Source organism: Pezoporus occidentalis, unplaced genomic scaffold (assembly GCF_034315485.1).
Source record: "Pezoporus occidentalis ecotype Australia unplaced genomic scaffold, CSIRO_AGI_Poc_V1 ctg13, whole genome shotgun sequence".
NCBI classification, from domain to species: Eukaryota; Metazoa; Chordata; class Aves; order Psittaciformes; family Psittacidae; genus Pezoporus; species Pezoporus occidentalis.
In genome coordinates, this window is record NW_026913103.1 from 3298999 (window position 1) to 3322171 (window position 23173).

A 23173-nucleotide genomic window follows, 5' to 3' on the forward strand; every position below is an offset into this window, starting at 1 on the left:
TTTCTCAGCTTTGCATTTCTACATAGCTAAAACGATTTCATTCAGTGACTGGCATGCGTTTGGGCAAGGGACCCTTCAGAGCTACAGGCATGAGCTCCTGCCCAGTGGATTACATGCAGATGATCTCCTGTAGAGAAGGGCTGGTGTGTTCATTGCCAGCTCCCCAAAAATCAAGTTGCTCAGAGCTGAGAGATCAAAAGTCGATAGGAAAGCTATGTCTGCCTGGAACTGAAGTTTTGTTTCGTGGTGCACTATCTCCTCAGTTGGCACTGTGGCATGTTTCATGGCAGGTTTTGGTGGGTCAGAGCAGTGAAAATATGGATCCGCAAGCAGTTAAGAGCGCTCGCCATCCCCAAGGAAGCATGGAGAGATCATGGCATGTGTGCCACTGCCTGAGTGTAAGAGGCAGATGAAGAAGGTGCTGAATGGTGGGATCCCAGAGAAGGGACGCTCGAGTGGTGACAGTGCTTGCCCAAGGCTGCAGCTGGAGCTGATCCCGGGGGCTGGGGCTAGCACGGCTCACGCCCTAGGGAGCAGCACAACACCGGTAGCCCAGGGCTCTCCCGGCGCCTCAGGCCGCCCTCAGCGAGCTCGCAGCACAGCTCCGAGGCAGCCGCCCCCTTCCAGCGGGTAGCCCCTGCCCAGGGCGTAGACGGCAGCCCTGAGGGATTGGGGCGAGCTCCCGGACCTGACCTGCGGCACGAAAACCTCCGGGAAGACGTGATGAGGACGGCGGTGCCAGCTCCGTAACCGTGTGGCCGCGGGACGAGCGAGAGAGGCGGGGAGTGGCGCGGCCGGCCAGGTCCCAAGCAGGGGCAGGCAGCGGCGACGCGCCTCGGACTCCGCCTCACCGGCACCGACCCCCCCCCCCCATCCCCTCTCTCCTCCCAGCCCCAGGCTCGCAGCAGCGGAGCATTTCGGCGGCGGCGGCGGCGGCGGCGGCAGCACCCGCCCTTCCCTGCCGGCCCGCACCGCCCCCTGTTACCGCACGCAGCCCGCCAGCGGCGACCGGAGCCCTCCGCGCCACGGCACCCCCACCGCGCACGCCCACCGCCGGGAGGATGGGCTGCGGGCGGCGGAACGGCAGCCCCCGAGCTCCCTGAACCGAGGAAACAAAGGGAGCAAGCAGCAGGAGCCGGGCCGGGGTGGATGCGAGCAACCATGAAAGGCTGGGTCTCCGCCTCCTCCGCTGCTGCTCGAGAGCTGCCGGCTGCTGCTGCTCGGAGGACTACACTGTGAGAAGGGGGCGGAGGAGAGGCTGGCCGGGGCTGCTGTGCGAAGGTAGAAGGTGTAAGGGAGAGGCGGCAAGAAAATGTCTTCTTCGGTGGGGCCCCGCGGCCCTCGCCCGCCTACGGTGCCCCCCCCGATGCAGGAGCTGCCCGACCTGAGCCACCTGACAGAGGAGGAGAGGAACATTATCATGGCAGTGATGGACCGGCAGAAAGAAGAGGAGGAGAAAGAAGAGGCCATGCTCAAGTAAGCAGACGCCAGTCATTCATTCATTCAGGCACTCATTCATGCGCCGATCGCCGGCGGGCGGGAGCGGGCGCTGCCAACAGCCGGAGCCGGCCGCTGCCCAGGGCCGCCCCGCAGGGACCCCTTGCCATGGCCGGCGCTGCGGGGCCCTGGTCCCGCTCCGCTCCTGACCCATAACTTCCCTCCTCCCCGACCGTCCTTCCCGACCCCGGGCAGCTCCTTCCGAGGCAGAGCTGCCGGGGGAGCCCGGCACAGCGGGACGCAGTCGGGACGGCGGCCCTCCCCACCCCGAGGGAGCCGGCGGGCGAAAGAGGCGGGAGGAAACCCCACCATGGGGAGTGAGGGGTGAGGTGGGATTCCTTTGGGGTCCCCAGAACCCCGCCTCTCTCAGGAGGGGCCGCTGGGTGGGGTTTCCCTGCGTGCGGGAGCCTCCGCCGCCGCCGTGCTGCCACCGCCTGGCTCGGCAGCCGCTGCCCGACGCGGGGCTGAGGCGACTGCCCCCGACCGCCGCCCCCCGAGCTGGCCTCCCGGGATCGCAGCGGCTGGGGGACAGCTCGCTGCGGGTTCAGCGGGGCGTTCGACCTGAGGAAATTAATGCAATTAGTCGCACCGCTCGTTACAGAGGGGAAGCGTGCGTGCGTGCGTACGTGGTGGCGGGACGGAGGGGTAGCGGGTTTGTCCCGCTGCCGGCGGCATGGGAAGGTGTGTGGGGAGGTGCCATGTTTGGAAGCCAGGTCCCCACAGCCTTTCTTGAACCTTATCTCCCCCTCCTTGCCAAACCGCGCATGTGACCACATTTTCTGGCTTCCTCCGTCAATAGGAGGCTTCAAACGTAACGTTACAGAATTGCCTGCTGCGAGTGATGAGAATAAACAGATTGAAGCTGTGGCCTGTGGAGGAGAATCAGGGTTTCTCCTCTTCTGAGTACCCATCAGGCCTGTTTGCCCTGAGGGGGGAACTGTAGGAGAGGTGGCAGGGATAGTGCAGACCTCTGGCGTTAACCCACACCCTCCCTGCCACGGCAGGTGTATCCTTACCTCAGTGTCCCTAGTTGTGTACACCTGTGTTTGGAAGGGATGCTCTAGAGGTGTGACGTGATCTGGGTATCTCCTTTGTCAGCATCGGAAATACCCACTGGAGCAACGCAGGTACCCGCTCTTCCCAGTGGCCTTTCTCTGATTGATGGGGAGAGCAAACCTCGCAGGCTCCTGGCCCTATGGGAAAGTTGGACAGTGTTTCAGTGTATTGCTGTCTTTGTCTCTTCCCAGCCATGCTTGGCTCTGAATTTTCAGAGGGGCTACTAGAGGTGATTGCAGCAGTGGGTTTTGAGGCCCAGCTGCTAGCGTTGCATATTGCCAAGGGGCTGGTCGGAAGCGTGACGTTTGGATCTCGGTCCAGGACGAAGAGTTCAGTTTGCTGTTGCTGTTCATTGCGCTTGGGGTGTGGCTGGCTGTGGAGATGGGGTGGCTGAAACATGAAAATGAACTGCATTAGTCAGTGTGGGGGAACGTAAGTGAAGGATCCCTCCTCAGCTTCTGTTCATCAGAAGAAAATTAAATAAAAGAGTACCTCAGAGGCTCTGAACTACATTTATCCTTCTCCCATTCCTAGTCCTCCAGCCCAGCTACTTCCCTGTAAATATTAGCTATTATTCTGTGAAGAAGATTACTGGTTCTGTGATGATGTTGTAGAGCAATACTATAAATCTTACAGTCACTGCAAGAATGAACTTTTATTGGTAGAGATGGTAATTTCTCAGCCCTATTCCTTTTAACACGGAGTAGAGGATAAATTTTCCTCTCTCCCCCCCACCTCCCTTGTTTTTTTTTTTCTTCTGCTCTTTTGCATTGGAATTTCTGAATCCTGGACTGATACTTCTTCTGTGAAATTATGGGAATCTTAAGCAGTTTTACTAAGTGAATTTAGGGCACTTCAAATAAAAAATTTAGAAGAGCTCAGGAATTGTATTTTGTGAATCAAACTTGAAATTACCTCATCTTCAAGATTTGTGGTATCCAAAGTTAAAAGTTTATTTCCTTATGACAGTTCTTTCAAATTGTGAGAATTACAGTCTGGGCTGTCCATTGGTCTGACGAATAGTGACTTTTTAACTAGATTTTTTTCTTTAAATAAAGAGCCAGGAATTGCTAGAAGATGTATTGGGAACCTTACAAACCTGTGTAGTCACTTTAGCTACATCTTTGGTTTTCAAAAATTAGGTCACAGCAAAGAGTTTTTTATATGGATTATGATTTGATTCTTGCTGAGAGCCATTAGGTTATCTGAGATCGTTTGCCTTTTCTGTATGCTGAGCACTTACTTCCTCTTTGGGACAAGAGCTAGGTGCATCTTTCCAGAGAATAACTCTTTTATGATTGGATTTTGAGATGAAATTTACTCCCATAATTTTGGTTTGTTACAAATACACGGTGGTATTTTTCAGATGACATGGCTATATTATAGAAGTTGCATATCATCACTGTCCCTTCCTATTATCTTCAGTAAGAGTTTTTCTGATTATTCAGATGTCTCAGCAAATCAGCCACCAGTTTTCATTTAAAACCACCTGGCAGAGAAATGTTTCTGTCTGTAACACCCACGTGCAAATCTGTAATGTGTCCTGGAAGCGAAGCGGATCAATGCTGTAAGCTAGGCTACCTTCAGTCCTGGGCTGATCAGAGGCTGGGTATATGCTGTCTCATGAATCATAAGGGCTAAGAAGGGTGCAGTGTTTCTCTCCTGTTCTGAGTGTCCTGTAAGGAATAAGAGTTTCTAAACCAGTACTTATAATTTTCCTTTCCAGCACTCCTCATAGCAGAAAACTATAGGAAGAATTATTGGTTAAACTCCTGTGTTCTTCACATGCTGATCACAAAATTGTGGATGCAAGGGAATTTGAGGTGTTTCTGTGAGTAGACTGTGGATTTCAGGAGAGTGAAGGACATTAGGGTTATCGGTAAAGACGCTGTGTCCCTCTCTGTGTCTGTACATTTGTCTTCCTGAGCCCTGATTCTGACTGAGCTAAAAGGCTTCTTGTAAAGCCTCTCTGCCAGTTCGTGCTGACATCAGCGTGTACTATGGACAGCGTCATGCTTTCACTGCTTTCACTGGGGAGTGACAAATGCATGCTCTGGTTTGAGAACACATGCTTGTCTCCTTCCAGGAACTTGCCCTGTCTGGCAGTTTGTTGAGTTTCCTTTAACAATCTGGGGCTAACACAGCACCCACAGGATAAAGGCATGCAACTTGTACTGGCCAGTGTGGCTTTCTTCTAGGTATACCTGGTCAGCAGCAGAGACCTCATCCTCCCCTCACGATGTCAGATTTCAAACCACTGTGGGGACAGGTGAAAATTCTGCTATCCTGTGACCTGTTGAATACCTTGGAGCAACATGTTGAGGAGTTAGGGCTTTTGTGAAAGTTTATCCTTTTGCTTTTCTTATGAATAGGTGTACCTTGGCATGAGGAGCACTTTAACATTCATTAGCCAATTCCCTGAAAATTTCCTTTACATCCAAAGATGGGTTTTACATTCCTGCTGTAATAGGGGCAGTGTCAGTAGCTACTTCTGAGAGCATATCCATGCTTCTGTGCAGTGAACTGTGGTCCTGGTCTGGTGTATGGGCTCAAATCCACATAACCACTTTGCTTACCTGGCACTAAGTAGAACCTGAGGCATCTTGAGTGCACTCCCGTGAAATATTTCTGTAACGGTGCATGTGAGAACCCGCATGTTTCTGTGCGTCCAGGGCATATAGGCCCAGAGCATACAAGTGCTTTGGCTGCTCTATTGCTTGCTGTGTCTTACATCTAAGTCTGGGAGTCTCAAACTGCATAGTCATATGCTTAAGTCCTCTGAAAAACCTGATAGTAATACAGTGCTTCTGTGAATTGTATTGATACTCAGTGTGGAACTCAAAGTCCTGTTGTCACAGTGGTGGCCACTTTCTTAACGTGTAGGGGAGAGGCAGTGTTACGCTTCCAGCTACCTTGGGTGTAATAGCCTGGTGGTTACGAAGTGGTTACCTAAGCCCAGTACACTTACCAACCTGAAGAAATTGCATCTTGGACAAGTGCTGTTATGTTATGACTTGGTGGAAAAAGCTTTGCTCCCCATAGAAAGACTGAAAAATTTATGGACCCAGGAGCCTAAGTCACTGACAAGCCCAACAGGAAGAGCTCTCTTTGCAGAGGAGCCATCATCTCATCTCATGCTTTGTGCTTTTGGTTACCCAGGGCTGTTAATGTAGCCTTTTATAAAAGAGTCAGAGAAGTTTAAAATACTGAGAGGTCTGGGAGTAGGAAGCAGGTTCTCCTCCCTTGCAGCTGAATGATCAGTCTTGAGGCTTCAAAGCTTTGCCTTTTTGTTCCTCTGTGACTGGGAGAGCTTCACCTTCTTTGCCACATCTTTGATGGAGAGGAGTCTGTTGGGTAGGTGGGGCTTTACCATGGCAGACTCGACTCTCTTCCACTTGTTTGCCTGTTTCACACTGGCGTACTAGCTTTTGCGGGTATCTCTGAAGACTGTAGTCTCTAACAACTCTGCTAATTGGAGCCTGGCCTTATAAACCCCAGCTTCTGCTGCTTCTGTATGAATAAATGTTTGCATAGGACACTGGTAGGATGTGCCATGGCCTTCTCTGCAAAACAATTCATGTTGGAGGCATTTTTTTGTCTTTTATGTGGTAGATACTCCTGTAGCTGAAAGGGAAGCTCTTGCTCATGAGTGGCTGATGTCTAAATTGACATCCAGATGTTGCCCTACAGGTGACTCACGTGACTAGCAGATTGTGAGGAAGCATGAGAGGGAAGTTTTCAATGAGGCTGAAGAGAAAAGCAAACCATCGTTTGCAAAAGTGGAGCAGGGGAACAGGGACACCATTTTAAAGGAAAATAGTTAAAAAGTTTGAAGTGTATGTTCAGACACTAGATAGCCTGAGACTACTATATTGTTTGTGGGTATAAGGTGGCTTGAAGTGAAACAGCCCCAGTTAATATTTAGCATGTTTCAATCATAGACAAATGATATGTAAGAACTATATGTACTTACTTGTATGTACTTAAACTAAAGTTTGCTTTTGTGCAATTGTGAGCCTTTTCCCATTGGGTTAGGTAAGTACTAAGTGCAAACCACAGCAGCTGTGAACACAGTTGCGTTCCAGTTCTGTTCTCTTACAGACTCTCATGGCCCAAGAGGATTAAGCACTGAGACAGCCAACGTACTGTTATCCACCCCCTGACGGATCAGTAGCTTATCAAAGGGGGAAAAGCTATAAATCAACCTTAGACAGATTTTGTCTGGAAATTAGAAGAAGGTTCCTAGTTACCATGGCAGTCATTTTCTAGGGCAAATTTAAGTGAGGACAAAAGCTCTTACTACCTTTCTGGTGGGATTTAGCAGCTTTGTGAAAAAGATTGTTTTCCAAGGGAATAGAAGTAGTAGGGAACTTGGGGACACAAGAGGTTCTTCGTAGTTTTGTAACTTTAATTGAGTAGCTTCAGTAGAAAGTCTTGCAGGTGCTTGAAACCTTCCCAGATCTTAAAAGAGTTATTTCAGGATTTTCTATGGGAGTTGCAGTTAATAACTAAGGACAAGTTGATCCTAACACACTTTGATTGAATACTTTGTTGAATGTTTTAAATCTTAAGAGAGTGACCAGTATCTAATGTGTTCTTGAATCAGCCTGAATCATTCAGGAAGAGAATTGCTTGTGGTCACTGCTCCCTGCCCCTTTCCTTCTCTTTCCTGTTCAAGGTCCTTACTCAGAGAGGGGGAAAGAATTAAACAGTGCGGAAACTGTTGTTGCCTTTTGGCCAATGGGAAATATCAGAAGGACTTCAACAGCATTCAAAGCTTCAAGTTTTCACCACTGTGAGAGGGTAGGTGTGGCCATAAAGGTGTCCTGATGAAAGGAGACAACTGTGGTGACCTCAGAATTAGAATGCAGTATTTCATGACTTTAGGGGAATTTCAGGGAATCGATAACAATTTTCAAGCAGGAAGGTGGACTGAGTAGTCCAATAAGACAATCAAAATGTATTCACAACTGCACACAGTCATGTGGGAAGGCAATTATGAGATGCTCATTGTTGTACTGGGGGGGCCATCTCCCTGTAAAGGCAGGAGCAGGAGACTGTCAGCAGACAATAGTAGATTTATAGGAATTTCCTCAAAAGCTGTAGAAAAGCAGGAAGAGATAGGGAATGACAGGCAATAAACATCCCTATCATGTTTGAGGCATGGGCTTCCGATCAGCATATGTTGAAATTCTGGAAGGTCTGAAGTGCAAGCTTTTGTCCAGAGCTTTTTTCTGGCCCCAGTTTCAGTGGTTTTATTAAAATGCACAAGGTTCCTGTTCTTGCATCTTCCCACGTGATTATCCACTTGATACAAGAAGCCTCCAAAGCTTCATGCCCAGCTTTGTCTGACATTGGGCCAATACTTTCTGAGAGAGAAGTTCGTGAGTCTACAAATTCATGGGCATTATCTGTGCCCTTCAGAAGGGTGAAGACAAAGACTGGGTGAAAGAACATGATCTCTGGGCAGGAACTTCTTAAAGTACAGAGTTGCTATAAACCCAGATCTTAAAAGGACTTACGCAAGAAGAGACCATCTTCTCTAAATGGGGAAGGTACATTCCTGTTGATTGTTTTTCTGGAAAATAGCAGAGGGAGAACAGCATTAGGAGAGTTTTGGAATTCTCAGTCTTGCCAATGCCCTTTTATTTCTGAAGGCTTATGTGAAGAATTTTTTGCATCCCTGAATATAGGAAAGCAAATAACAAAGATGTAGTATGCTTTCTTCATCAGGAGGTTATTAAGCATTTTAAGGCTTGAACTTAATGCCTTAGGAAAAGGCTATTTAAAAATATTGAAATACATTTTTAAATGTTTAAAAATATTGTTGCCCTTGTGTTCAGGCTTGTTGGGATGCATGCGTTACTGAAGGTGGAAAATGAAAAAAACTGAAATTTTATTTTTGGTTGCCAATAGTTAGAGCCGTTTATAATTTTTAGCCAGTTCTACCTTCTCCTTCACTCTACCCACTGATGCCCACTGCATTTGTCTTCTCCCTTGGGCCTGCCAAGTTTAATTAATAGATTCTGGCACACAATCATGGTTTTTGGGGAAAAGCTTGAGTGCCTACAGTTTAATTCCCAGTGGTGAATCTTATATAATCAGTCACAAATGCAGAGTGATTTAATTCTGCTTTTTGGAAATACTTGCATATAGTTTACAACTACTGGAATGATTTACACCTGATCAGAGCTGTGTGTTTTACTCCAGTCAGATCCATATATCGGATCTGTAAGGATGCAGATAGCTTATTAGATCTCTGCATCTGTCAAGAGTTACAATTGTTTTAGCTCTTCTTTTATATTTCACAGATATGGTAAAATATTATGCAGTGTTTATGGTGTTGCCTAATTTTGGAATCTAGGCAGTAAATGTTAGTCAGGGTTATTTTTGGTTTTCACAACAAACAGCAAAACAGAATACCTCTAATCAGATTGCTTTAAGAGTTACTTAGGTAAGATAATTTGCACAACACAATAGGATAGCATTGTAATTCTTTGTACTTACAACTGAAGTAATCATTCTCCGAATTTGATTGCATGTCAGATATGTATGTCCAGAGAGAGTTTTAAATGAAAAAGCCATGTTCCAAATATATTTTCTGGCACTCTTACAGAGGCAAGAAAAGCTAGTTGCAATTTTCAGAATAATGACACACACAAAACCATTCACACACTTGCCACTTCAGAGGCATGAAGAGGCACGGCACGATGAATAGCTGTTTCCAGACAGTTCTAGATTGAATTAGAACATCTATTTCAGCACTCATTTCTGAGTTTGTTCACATCAGGTGTCTCTTATTTTCAATGTCAGGACTTTGTGCACTTTGCACGTTGTTAATATGATTGAACATAGGGGAGAAGCATGTCTGTCTGTGTATAGGTTGGGCAGTGTTTGAAATCTACTTTTTCTTAGGTTTGCCTTTCCTGTATTAAGCCCTCTTGGAGTCACTGAAGATCAGTGTATGCCCTGAGAGCTGCTTTTTGAACAGGGGTGAACCTAGCAGATAAAGCTAAACTTTTTTGTGGTGACAGTGGTGGATCTAGCAAATTAACCGTTTGAAATTTGGAGGATCTGGGGTGTAACCAAATTTTTTGCTGTATTTTGAGCTCTAGATAAACACCAAATTCTAGTTAGAATGGTGGTTTAAATGTCTGGCATAAAAATACAGTTATTTACTTTAAGGTCCTTAATTGAGAATAATTTTTTAAAAAGTCTTCATTATGTAGAATTTATTAGGACATTGCTCATGAATGGAGCACAGCCCAACCATGCTGTTTTAGTGTAAGTATTATTATATTGCAGAGAAAAAACTCTGCTACTCTTCTAGCAAGAAACAGAGTGCTCTGTTTGTGCTGAAAATTGCTAGTGGAAGTCTTCACATGCTTGAATGACCTAAGTGTGAAGTGTCTTCTCAAGTGTTTCTCTTGGTTACCAATACTGTGTACTCTGAATTGGTCAAACAAAGAAATTATGTACCCAAAAGGCTGTCTAAATCTTACACCAGCAGGTCTAATAAAAGATACTACAATTTTTTACAAACCTTGTTTTGCCTATGAGCTAGCAAGCATTACAATTTTGTAGCTGCTGCTCATGAAGATTTTGTCTACATTTTTGTAAAATAAATCATAATTCTAAAGTCTTTGAATATACTGTGAAGACTTCAAAATGATATAAATGAGCTAAGATTTTGTAATGATTATATTGATGCATCATTTTTTTTCCAGATATTTACCTAAAGTCCAATGCTATACAAACAATCCAGAGGCTTAACTATGGGTTATTTGCATTAATGTATTACTCATGTGGAAGTATGCATTAATGTATTACTCATGTGGAAGTATTCTACAGATCAAATGATCAGTAACAGAACTTCTGAGAGAAATGGCAACGGAGAGTTTATGTAACAAAAGGCCATTTTGGAACTGGATGATTGAATATGTTTAGTTGTGTTTTGAGCCATGATTTGTTGTTAGTATAACTGTTTTCTTTTGATGATTCTATTGGTCATGGAAAAGGCATGAGCCAGAGTAGCTGAGCTTTCTGAAATCGTTTCTTTACACAATTTCTGTACCTTTTGCATGTAAGAAAGCAGTCAGTGTGATTTTTCATTTATATTCATTATTCTCTAGGTATTTAATTAGCGTTTCATATGAAGTTATTTTCAAAATAAAGTCATTGCACTTTTGCAGTATTAACTTCAGAATCATTTTGACATTTGACATCAAGAGACTAAATTTTGTACTGATTAAATCAAATTGCATGGATGTAGATGAAAACATAATGTGAAAGCTTGAGTGGTAAAAGGACATGAACAGTCTATGAGTATTTTAGTTATTTTAGGTGATTAGTCTCCTTGGTACTATTATTTATTGCAAAACTTTTGACATTGCAATAATTGCATGACAGACTTCAGCTATACAGTTTAGTGTTCTGCTGCCTGTGTGTTTTTAGCTGTGGATGTTGGAACAGGAAGGCAGCTGGTTGATGGAGTGCATGGTGCATGAGCCTAGGCAGTTGAGAAGAAACGACAGAATTTATGAGAACTCTAGATCATTCCACTTTAACCCTATTGATTTTGGCCCTGGATGCCACCTGCAGAGTATCAGGGTAATGGGCTTGCACTTTATGGATGAGAATTAGAAGAGATTTTGTATATGTGTATGTGCTTGTGCCCAAGAATATGGAACCAGGCTGTATGGAAATATGTACAAGTTGTTTTATGGACTTTAATTGCAACATTATGTTGCTTAGCATCACTTAAAATATGCAGAGTGCATTGTGAAATTTGATCAGGAGCTGAAAATTGAGAGCAGTCTCAATTTGGCCTTCAGTCATATCATGGAGACAGGTGACAGAGTTGAACAAGTTGCTGCCATGGACCAGCAAAACATGGAATTGTTGTGATCCCTTGCCTCTGCTGAATTTGGTTAATTTTGGTGAATCTCTGCCTTGGAACAAGTGTCACTGGAAGCACATCTGTTAACTGGAATAAGGCTGAAGTGTTGTTGAGTCTGTTTAGATGGGAAATGTCCCTGTAAGTCTTGCATTTTGCAGAAAGAAGCACGTTTTTCTCAAATGCATTCAGTAACTGCTCAGTTACGCCCCAAGCTTTACACAGAAAGTAAACTTCAGAAAAGTGAAACCAAGGCATGGCTACCTACATGTCTGTAACCCCCTCTTCCGCCCTTCCGTCCCCCCAGTTCAAAAGTGTATCTGTGTATTTTTTAAAATTCCTTTGTGTTCTGTATACCCCTAATTTCCTGCAGTCTTAATTGCATATTTTGTTTTCCTTTGTTTTCTTCAAAAAGCTGTTTTCCAATATATTTACAGAAAGGGACTATATTCATTCAGAGGTGGAGATTGCAGATTTATATGAATTGATTCTGATAGTGTATATGTAAAAAGTGTGTAAATTCGTTTGAGATTAAATGAACAGTACATTTTTCTTATATTTTAGAGCAAAATTAGATATTGATTTTTTAATGAGAAATCTATTCTAAGAATATAGAACCTCACTAACGTGATTCTTTTATTTTGTGGGTTTAGATGATTTGATATTGATTGTAGTTAAATTTAAAAGCTGTCACATTTATAAGCAAAATCTCTTCATAATTTAGTTTGCAAATTTTTTTTGTAAAACTACATTAGCTTAAAGCTAATGTACTCCCTCAAAAAAGTCTTCTTCAAACGTTTACAGCACTCACAGTAAAATAACTCAGCAGGAACTCTGGACTGGACTGACCAGTTCTGGGCATCAGTAGTTATCTACAGCTTTGTTCACGTGTAACATCCCTTTTTCTGGTGGAGATGTTTTAAGTTCTAGGCTTGTCTGTGTTAAAAGGTCCATGTGAAAAAGGACCTAGGGAATTGTAGTTGCATGGCAGATGAGACAGTGCTCTCTCATCCAGCCAAGGTGATCTGATTCTTTCTTTCCTGGTATTTATCCTGTATGGGATCAGAAGTAAAAAAGCTGAGGTTTCTTTGAGGTAAAGTAAAATTAATGAAGTTAATAATATGAGGGAATAATCTTGAGGAGAACAGCAGCAACAGTAGTACTTCCTATTATGAAGGGGCTTTGTCTTCTTATTTGTTAACAGCATTTGCAGTTTGACAATGCTTTCAGCAATCTCCTTGCAGAATTTATGGTCAGTATGCTTTTTTCTGTTTCCATTTAAGTGTTTGCCATATTTCTCTGAAATCAAGACCTTGTCAGGGTGATTCATGGTTTCTGTCGCCTTTCATTGGATCACTGCAACATACCGTACATGGGATATGTACATGTACCCTTGAAGACTGTCCTGTTGATCTCATACTGTGCCTTTTTACTTTTCCCTCTGCTTCCTATTTGCACGTATTTCATCTTAAAGCAGAGCTTTCCTTCCCCTCTACTGATAGAAGAATGGTCAAGTGAGACCACTGAAGAAAGCATTCTTAGAGAAGACAGGGAACTTCAGTCTGTAGAGCTTTAGCTGAGGGACCCTAAATTTGAGAGCTTTCTGTGAATGCCAAAGTTTGATAAACTTTCTGCGAGGGCAGCTCTCTCCTTTTGTGAAAGTTGCAGAGGTATAAAGGAACAAATCTTCCTGGTGGGTTTACTCAATGGTGTAAAATACTAGGTGTTAAATTTTGAAGACAGGCCCTTGCATGTCTGGCATTAATAAATAAACCAAGAAAATCAATAAGTGACTTCAGCAACTGCCACCCTTTTGACTCCTTTGTCAGAGGCCAAGAAATGAATGAAGAAGAAAATTAAAAGTGTTTTCCCTGAAGGAAAAGGAAAAGGAGATTTTACTCCAGGCTAAAGCTGAGGGCACTGAGAGTGCAGGACAGCTTTTTTTTTTCTCTGTTACTGTGGTGGGCTGACGCTGGCTGGATGCCAGGTGCCCACCAAAGCTGCTCTATCACTCCCCTCCTCAGCTGGACGGGGAGAGAAAATGTGATGGAAGTCTCGTGGGTCAAGATAAGGACAGGGAGCAAAACAGACTGGACTTTGAAAAAAAATTAATTGATTAGCAATCAAATTAGAGTAGGATAACGAGACATAAAACCAAACCTTAAAAACACCTTCCCCCACCCCTCCCTTTTTTATCCAGGCTTAACTTTCCTTGTAGTTTCTCTACCTCTTCTACAGGGGGATGGGGAATAGGGGTTGTGATCAGTTCATCACAAGCTGTCTCTGCCATTCCTACCTCCTCAGAGGAGGACTCCTCACACTCTTCTCTTGCTACAGCGTGGAGTCCCTCCCATGGGAGTCAGTTCCCCACAGATTTCTGCAACCTGAGTCTTTCCCACAGGGTGCAGTCCAGGAACAGGCTGCTCCAGCGTGGATCCCTTCTGTGGGTGCAGTCCTTCAGGAACAGGCTGCTCCAGCGTGGGTCCCTTCTGTGGGTGCAGTCCTTCAGGAACAGGCTGCTCCAGCGTGGGTCCCTTCTGTGGGTGCAGTCCTTCAGGAACAGGCTGCTCCAGCGTGGGTCCCTTCTGTGGGTGCAGTCCTTCCTTCAGGAACAGGCTGCTCCAGCGTGGGTACCTTCTGTGGGTGCAGTCCTTCAGGAGCAGGCTACTCCAGCGTGGGTCCCTTCCACGGGTGCAGTCCTTCAGGAACAGACTACTCCAGCGTGGGTCCCTTCCATGGGTGCAGTCCTTCAGGAACAAGCTGCTCCAGTGTGAGTCCATTCCGTGGGTGCAGTCCTTCAGGAACAGGCTGCTTCAGTGTGGGTCCCTTCCATGGGTGCAGTCCTTCAGGAACAGGCTGCTCCAGTGTGGGTCCCTTGCATGGGGTGCAGTCCTTCAGGAACAGGCTGCTTCAGTGTGAGTCCTTTCCATGAGATCACAAGGCCTGCAGCAAGCCTGCTCCAGCGTGGGCTTCTCTGTCCACAGGGTCACAGGTCCTACCAGAAGTCTGCTCCAGCGTGGGCTTCCCATGGGATCACAGCCTCCTTTGGGCATCCCCCTGCTCTGGCGTGGGGTCCTCCATGGGCTGCAGGTGGAGATCTGCTCCCCAGTGGACCTCCATGGGCTGAGGGCACAGCCTTGCCTCACCATGGGCAGTACCAAGGGCTGCAGGGGGATCTCTGCTCCAGTGCCTGGAGCAGCTGCTGCCCTCCTTCTGCACTGAGCTTGGTGTCTGCAGAGCTGTTTCACATATTCTCCCTTCTCTCTGGCTACAGTTGTCTGGTTGTGCAGCAACTTTTTCCTCTTCTTAGATACATTATCCCAGAGGCACTACCACTGTCACTGATGGGCTTGGCCTTGGGCAGTGACAGGTCTGTCTTGGATCCAGCTGGCATTGGCTGTCAGACACAGAGGAATCTTCCAGCAGCTTCTCACAGAAGCCAGCCATTAGCCCCCCAGCTACCAAAACCTTGCCATCCAAACCCAATACAGTTACCATAGTTTGTCTGAATGTAGCAGTCTGTGTCTTTTTATACTGTGAAGTTGTGCCCTTCTTATTTGATATCAGCATGTTTGTCCTTCAGAGCTGCATCCAGTGCCTCTCAGCCTCCAATTTTTTATTACTTCCCAAAATATATTTTGTTACATTGTGTAAACCTGAAAAGTACTAATTCTGTCTGTTCACTAGAAGACAGTTCAAATTATGCCTTGTAATAGTGTGGTCCAATCCCAGTTCAATTCTAAACCAGTTTATAAAGGTGCATGTGTCTTTATCTCATAGTATATTTTTCATTAAGGCTTTCAACTTTACTTACATTCCAAATGTTTAAATCATCATGGTTATACTGATGTATATTAGATGTATAACTTACCTATTATATACGTCTTGTACATTGGAGTTCAATCTGCAATATTTTAGGAATCTGTGCAATTTTTTCTTCATTCCAGGCATGGCAATATATCCATGCTCTTGATAAAGTAAAATCCGTGACAAATCAAGTTGAGTTAAAGAGCCATTCTATTCCTATTAAATTACATTTCTGTTTAAGTAGAGCTTCCTGCAAAACTGTAAGGAAATTGCAGTGTTATTCAGTGCATATGTCATGCTTGGTTCATAAAATGTTGCTAAGAGCATGAGCTGCTGTCTGTGTTCAGAGATACAAAGCACTGTCCAGTTGTGGTTGAGGATATGCTGCACTGCCCCTATGATACCTGAGAAGCTGTGCTTGTGTCTCCCCGGGGGAAATTTTGTTGCCTGAGCACAGGTGTCTGTATTTGAGATGTCCAGTGGTACCCTTTCTGATCTTCAGCTGGGAGAAGGCTGCTATTTTAAACCAGGCATTGCAGGAGTAGGCAGCAGGGAGTGGTTTGTGTAGCTGGCTGGCACTGAGCTCCATCGGGCACATCATGGATAGGTATTTCCTCAGCTAGAAGAGGTCCCCAAACCATCTGGGTTTCACTGCTGAACACAGACAGCAATGGCAAAAACTTCAGCTCAGTTGTCAGGTCTGACTGCATTTTCAGACCTGTACAACAGCCTGCTACTTGCTCCAGATCCCTCCTGTGGGATTTTTGAGATTGATATCTTTCCTTCTCTCTCATTTCTCAAATAATATTATGGCTACCAAGGTAAGAGCATATTTCCCTCCACATGAGAAGTAGTACCTTTTCAATATGAATTATCATTAAACTGCCATCAGTGAAACGGAGATACTTTGATAAAATTCTTATTTTATTTTATTGTGGTAATCCTGAGTCTCATGCTAGCTAAGGTGTTTTAAATGTTCTCACAGGGTAGCCAGCAGATTAATGAGCAAAATAGTCGGCATTTTGCATTGTGCTGGCAAGGCTATTCACTGAAAAACCTGTGGTTGCTTAGTTGCCGTGGGAGAGGAAAAATGAGCAGAGAAGATGAGAGTGCAGGCTGTTGCCTTGTGAGGGACATTGAGAAATGGGAAAGTACATAGCAAGTGAGCGGAAAACTGTAAGAAAGTAAGTGTCCCTGAAGGTACAGAAAGTTGGACTTGGAGGCCATATAGGCGGGTCTGTGGGGATCAGACAGAGGAGGAACTTAGGACAGGAATGAGATGTAAGGGGAAGGCTGGAATTAGCTGGGGTGGAGCCTGGAACTAGGCTGTGAGTGATGCAGCTGCCTATTAGTCTAGTACAGAACTGGTGTAAAATAACACTTCTGTACACTGAGATTTGGGTAATGAAAAGTGATGGATCCTTTGGTAGCAGACCTGGGACTTGCGTGTTTATGTGTCTGTTTCACTTCTGGCTTGAACTGGAGGTGGTTAAGCACACAAATCAGGAAGAGGTGAACGTTTATTTTCAGTGTGCAAATAAATAAATTGGAAATCAACTAGAAAATACAGAGGTTCAGAAATCCTCAGAGTTTGAGCCAGCCTTATGGCTGTGAAGAGAGGGGTCTGAGTCATTAAGTTCAGATGCCTGGGGCTTGGCAGAGATGCTTTCCTGGATCTTGGCAGGCTCGGATGGTGCAGTGAGAGCATCCGGAAATACAGGGTAGCTTGACAGAAGAAGAACTGGACACCTCAGTGCATCTTATTTAGATTAGACATTAGGAAGAAATTCTTCACTGTAAGGGTGGTGAGGCACTGGCACAGGTTGCCCAGAGAAACTGTGGCTGCCCCACCCGTGGAAGTGTTCAGGGCCAGGCTGGATGGATGGGACTTTTGAGTAACCTGGTCTAGTGGAAGGTATCCCAGCCTACGGCAGGGTATTGAAACTAGATGATCTTTAAGGTCCCTTCCAACCCAAACCACTTGATGATTCTATAGTTTGAATTTCAACGTTCCCAGAAAATCAGCATTTTATAGCATTACCTAACTACTGTTTGGCTGCCCCTAACCTGCTCATTGAAAGGTTGATCCATTCAAGACATCTGGTCTGGTTTAACAAGAGTGTGATTCGGTCTTTTCCTTGTTTGTAGCAGAGGGCTTGGAAACCCAGCCCGATCACATCGTAGAGTTCCTAAACCTGATAGTAGTAACCCACATTATTAATTGTTCAAAACAATCTGCTGTGTTAACTCAGAATTTTGGGCCCTTTGTGGTTTTGAATATTTGGAATTTGCTTTAATCTTATTATTAAAAAGAAGAGTGCTTCTTCTGGTTAGGAAAGGGCCCCTGCTGTTACAGGAGCTGTATGTACCCCCTGTGATAAAGGACTGTGGCAAGGCCCCGCCCCAGAAATTTACTTTCCCAACAAAGTGAACAGACAAAAGGGAGATGAGGTATAAAAAGCAGAAGTACATCAGCTGTAAGGCAGCACTAAATGTTGTGTTATTCTCAAGGTTTATAGGCAGGTTTATAGGCCGCATCCTCTGAGTCTGTTCAGCCTTGTCATCTTCAGCCTGACATATTGAAGGTTATATGCATGTGTGTATTGGTCTGTGCAGGCTCGGTGCCTGAGGGAATGGTGTGTGTTTGTGTGTTTTTGTTTTTAATTAAAGGTGGCATCTCTGCTTTTTGGGTGGGCGAAGAATGTAGATAAAAGGAATCATCTGAATGGGAAGAAAAAGGAGTAAAGGATGTTGAAATTTGAGGTGAGAGTTCAAGTATAGCTAAAAGATGAAGCAGGTGAGAAGAAAGGAATAAAACTGGGGCAAAGGGATCACTGTACAGCAGAGACCTTAATCAAAGCCAAAGAAAATGCTCTGAGTGTGTAGAGGCCTGTGTTTCACTGAATCAGCAGCTGCTCTTGCCTGGGAAATCTCCCTGGTACTTTTCTGTAGTTTTTCCCCAGGACCAGACTCTGGTGGGCAGGGATAACTGTTCGGTCCCCAGGCAGTGTGTGGAGATCTTCCTGGTATGGGTGTGTGTGTGGCTGTGCATACGCATAGCAGCATTAAGATTTTGCTCCAGTATTTAAGGTAAGCCACATAGGTACCTAATGTCATAGGCTGCATAGTGTCATTTGGGATGAGCAAACAGGATAGTAAGCAGTCTTATTTTACTCCCTGTGCCCTTTGGTATCAGGGATTTGCTTAGCCACTTTTGGCACTGATCCCACCACCTGGAACACTGGCTGTTCCTCTCTGCATTTTCCCCAGTGGCACAATGGAAGGGAAGGAGAGAGTGGAAACCAGCATCTAAATCCTAGAGGATGGCATAGAAGTCTCAGCCTTGATCCTGCACTGTCTGATCTTACATACTCTTAAACAGCTGTAAAGAAGAAGATGGTGAGGATTTCCAGCTCTTTATTGCCCTTTTTTCTCAATGTAAAAGACCCTGTTTGGCTACAGTATGAACATTATGTTCACAATTAAAGACTGTCACAGTAATACTGTGGTTAACACAGAACTAAACCTTGATTCTCCTGGACTGGTTTAGCTCTTTCTTTTCTAGATGTTTGAGAAGTTTGAGAAAGTAACTAATTTTCCAAACTGCAATAGAAAAAGATAGGCAGTGGTGTCATCCTGTATTTTGGCAGCCAGAAAATGAATATGAAAGAGGTAAATAAATGTATCAGTGCTACATTTGGGGTGGGGGGTGGCATGTGACTACAGCAATCAGTCTTGCCCTAAACTTAAGTTTTGGCTGTTTCAGATGGCCTTAAGGATAGAAGCATGGGATCTTCAATGTGGAACAGGTGTCTCCCCCAGTGTATTCGGTAAGGGATGCGCAATGAAATCTCAGGCTGCAGTACATGTAATTATATCTTCACAGCTACACAAGCAAATGTTATTGTTCACAGACTGCTGCTTACCAGAGGTGTGCACACAAAGAGGCAGCAGCCCCCAATCTCCCCCAATTTTGAAAATCTTGAACGTGCGATACCCATTGGACAAAAAAAAAAAAAAAAGTAGGAAACCACCCCAAAAAAGGAGAAGATGAGGGAGAGACAGAAACACAGGTACATCTGAGGTGTGTTGTAGCTTGTGATTGGCAGTTTTGTATTTCTTTCTCAAATTACAGAATAAGCACTCTTGATAGAAACAAAATTTTGACAGCAGTTTCTTGGTTTATCAGTGATATCTTGCTTCTACCAAGGTACCAAGGTGTGCCTGCTAATTTTGAAATTTGGAGTTTCAATAAGTCAGGGTACGGGACTGATGCTGTATACATACTCATATGTCTTAGTGGTCCTCCATCACAAGAGCAGGGTGATTAATGATACTGTTCTTCTGAAAACATCAGTTTTTCTCTTTTAGATTAATGTGAAATACATGAAAGGTACCAGCCCTTAATATTGAGTTGTCTAACCCCAACTGATAGGTTTGTGTGTGCTGTGTGTGCTCGTCCCAGGATGTGTGCTGGGGTCTAGCAGCTCTGGAGGGGTAACTTTAAGAAGATCTAATGATTAATTTCCCCCATCTTTGGTGGTTTTGGTTGAACTTTGAGGGTAGGGATTTGCCAAAAGTGCTAACTGTGATGGAAGCTTGCTAATTCAGCTACTGGCTTGCCAGAAGTTACAATCAAAAGTATCTGACCTTTTTTTTTGAAGGTGCATTGCACTGCCGTAATGCTGAGTGTAACTGTAGCTGCTAAGACTTCTGGCAGCCTGTGACAAGTGTCAGGAGCAATTAGCGGTCATTGTCATCCAGAAAATTTGTCATTGTTCTGCTAGTGCTACTCTGAGATTTGTACTTCTTGATTTCACTTTAAGGAAGAATCAGTCTGGATGTGAAGTTATTGGGCAGAGACTTGAGATACAATTAACCTTTGCTGCCACTGGAGAACTGGAGTCTGCCTATACTTCAGGTCTGCATTTGTTAAATTGAGGTAATGCTTTTTCCTTCAGTTGTACATCTTCTTTCTTCAGATAGTTTCTTGTCTCGGTGACACTCCTTTCCTATGTGTTCGGATAGTCTCCAGGCTTTGCTCCTAAGAATCCATGCTCTTGGTAGTGGTTTCAGGGTGCAGTGCTGCAAGGCAAAGCAATAATAATAAATCCAAATAACCAGTGTTGTTTTCTGCAGCTGTGTCTGACTTGACTCTGTACCAAAACTGGAACTGGGTTTGAAGTTCTTCTGTAAGAACTGCTGCCTCCTGGATAGTGAAGCCTCATCCTTTGTTTAAGAATCAGATGGAATACAGATCATTTTGGCAAAGGAAGGTATAAATGTGTAGGATGCACGCAACAAGGAATTCCTCTTTTACAGGGTAGTTTTACAGCAAGTTCAGCACTTTGTGCTCATTAGAAATGTTCATTTCATGTTGTTAACTCAGGTAACACATCTTCTACAAGGCACAACTTTGTCATTTACCAAAATGTATTGCTGAGAATACTGTCAAATCTGTCCACTTGCTTTTTCTGTCTGAAGCTGGCCATGCAGCTAGCTCAGTGATGTATGCAATTGCTGTTTTAATGAAGAGACACAGATCCCATTGTGTGGATTTGATGTGTGTGCTCTCTGCATTTTGTGAAGTGATTTGTGACTGCATACAGAATTGAAACACTTAGTGATGAGGATTTCTTGATGTGTTGAAATTTCATGCTTTACTGTTTGATGACAGGGAATATTGTTCACTTCATGAACAGGAAACGTGTTTTAAAAAAATGTATTTGCATAAAAACTCTATGAGAAGATCAAGGAATTATGGAATCATTTAGGTTGGAAAAGACCTTAAAAATCATCGAGACCAATGCTATGAAGTCCACCACTAAACCTAGGTTTAGGCACATCCCTAAGTGCCACATCTACACATCTTTTAAATACCTCCAGGGACGGTGACTCCATGACTTCCCTGGACAGCCTGTTCCAGTGCCTGATAACCCTTTCAAATGAAGAAATTTTTCCTACTATCCAATCTAAACCTCACCTGGTGCAATTTGAAACCATTTCCTGTTGTTCTCTCTCTTGTTACATGGGAAGACACCAACACCCACCTCACTACCAATTTCAGGTAGTTGTAGAGAGCAATAAGGACCCTCTTCTCTGAGCCTCCTTTTCTTCAGGCTGAACAACCCCAGTTCCCCCAGCCGCTCCTCATAAGATTTGTCCTATAGACCTTTCACCAGCTTCGTTGCCCTTCTCTGGACCCACTTGAGCATCTCAATGTCTGTCTTGCAGTGAGGGGCCCAAAACTGAACACAGTATTCAAGGTACAGCCTCACCAGTGCCGAAGACAGAGGGATGATCGCTTCCCTAGCCCTGCTATTGCTGGTACAAGCCAGGATGCATCTGGCCTTTTTGGCCACCTAGGCCCACTGTTCAGCTAGCCATCAATCAACACTCCCAGGTCCTTTTCCGCTGAGCTGCTTTCCATCTACTCTTCCCCAGGTCTGTACCATTGCACGGGGTTGTTGTGGCTCAAATGCAGGACCTGGCATTTTGTGTTGTTGAACCTCATACCATTGACCACAGCCCTTTGATACAGCTTGTCCAGATCCCTCTGCAGATCCTTCCTATCCTTCAGTGGATCAATACTTCCTTCCAACTTGGTGTCATCTGCAGATGTAGAGTGTACTCAATCCCCTTATCCAGATCATTGAGAAAGATATTAAGATGGGAATGAATAGGTTATTCAAACATGACCAAATCTTATTACGAAAGATGGAGGCAAACGCTGACTTAATATCAGAGCTGTTAACCCATGTATTGGTCTTTGGCCATCTTTGCATTGTGTAAACAAGGCAAATTTTCACTGTGTATTACTTTAAAGGTAAGTTTTTATTTCTTAAGTAATTATGCAAACTTAGTACTGTATACCATGATATTTTGTTTTCTTCTAAGTTACTAAGTTACTTCTAAGTTACTTCTAAGTTAGGTTAACCCTAACCCTAAGCCTACTGTCACTCAAGAAAGGAAGATACCTGAATGGAAATCCCTGTTGATCTGGTTGAATGTTCATGAATTTGCCTTTGGGGGTTCTGCCTTCAGAAAAAAAACACGTCAGAAAAGCTGCTGTCCATGCTGGTCAAGGTGGCTGTATAGTTCTTCTGATACAGGAGTCCTTTATTCCATCCTCCCTTCAAAAGCCCCCTCTCTAAGCACATGGTTTTGTTTATTACAAACTCTTTTCATCAGATTTCTATATAAACCAATGTAACCAGTATACAGAAAAGAGTTGATTTTAATCTCTTTTATTTTTTAGCCAGAATAGGATTTGCTGATAACACCAAGCATAAATGCAGTTCCAACTTTAAAAAAGGAGATTTTAAAAAAATCCTATTTATGTCTTCTGTTAATTTTCTCTATTGTTTTAGTTCATTGAAAGCTTGAAACCAAGGCCACACTTCTTCGTGAGGCTTTTAATATGAAAATCTTTTTTGTCTGCATATAAAAGAAAACTAAAATAGTTCTTCAAAGGGATCTTCTGATATTTTATTTTTTTTAATATTCATTTTCTGTGGGCCTTGCTAGTTAATGTAAAGCTGTATTTAAATCATATTCTTGCTAATGTAGAATTCAAATTATGTTAGAATGAAAAGTTTTGATACTTTCTAGACCTTATTTGGCCCTTAATTAGACACCATAAACCTTGGTTTAGTGTATAATAAACTGCAAAGTCCAAAATACAGTTTTGTTTCCAAGTCAGCAGTGCCAGTCTCTTGTGCCCTGAAGTACATCCCTGGGAAAGTGATGGAACACCTTATCCTTGATGCCATCTTAAGGCATATCAAGGATAAGAGGGTGTCGTGGTTTAAACCCAGTCAGGCAACTCTTTCACTCACTTCCCCCCCCTTTCTTGCCCTCCCCCTGCTCCCGGAGGGACAGAGAGGAGAATCGAAAAGAATGCAACTCCCACGGGTT

The 23173-nt window shown here is 44.2% G+C and overlaps 1 protein-coding gene across 22 annotated transcripts in view; it reads left to right on the forward strand.

The window, feature by feature from the left end:
* The first annotated feature begins 1002 nt into the window (after positions 1–1002).
* The window catches only part of RIMS1 (regulating synaptic membrane exocytosis 1), a 298011-nt gene continuing 275840 nt past the window's right edge, over positions 1003–23173 (forward strand). For all 22 annotated transcript variants that reach the window (XM_062608169.1, XM_062608171.1, XM_062608174.1 and 19 more), the window contains exon 1: positions 1003–1476. In XM_062608169.1, coding sequence (XP_062464153.1) covers positions 1313–1476 — 164 coding nt within the window. In that variant the 5' untranslated portion in view covers positions 1003–1312. The remainder of the gene's footprint in view (positions 1477–23173) is intronic.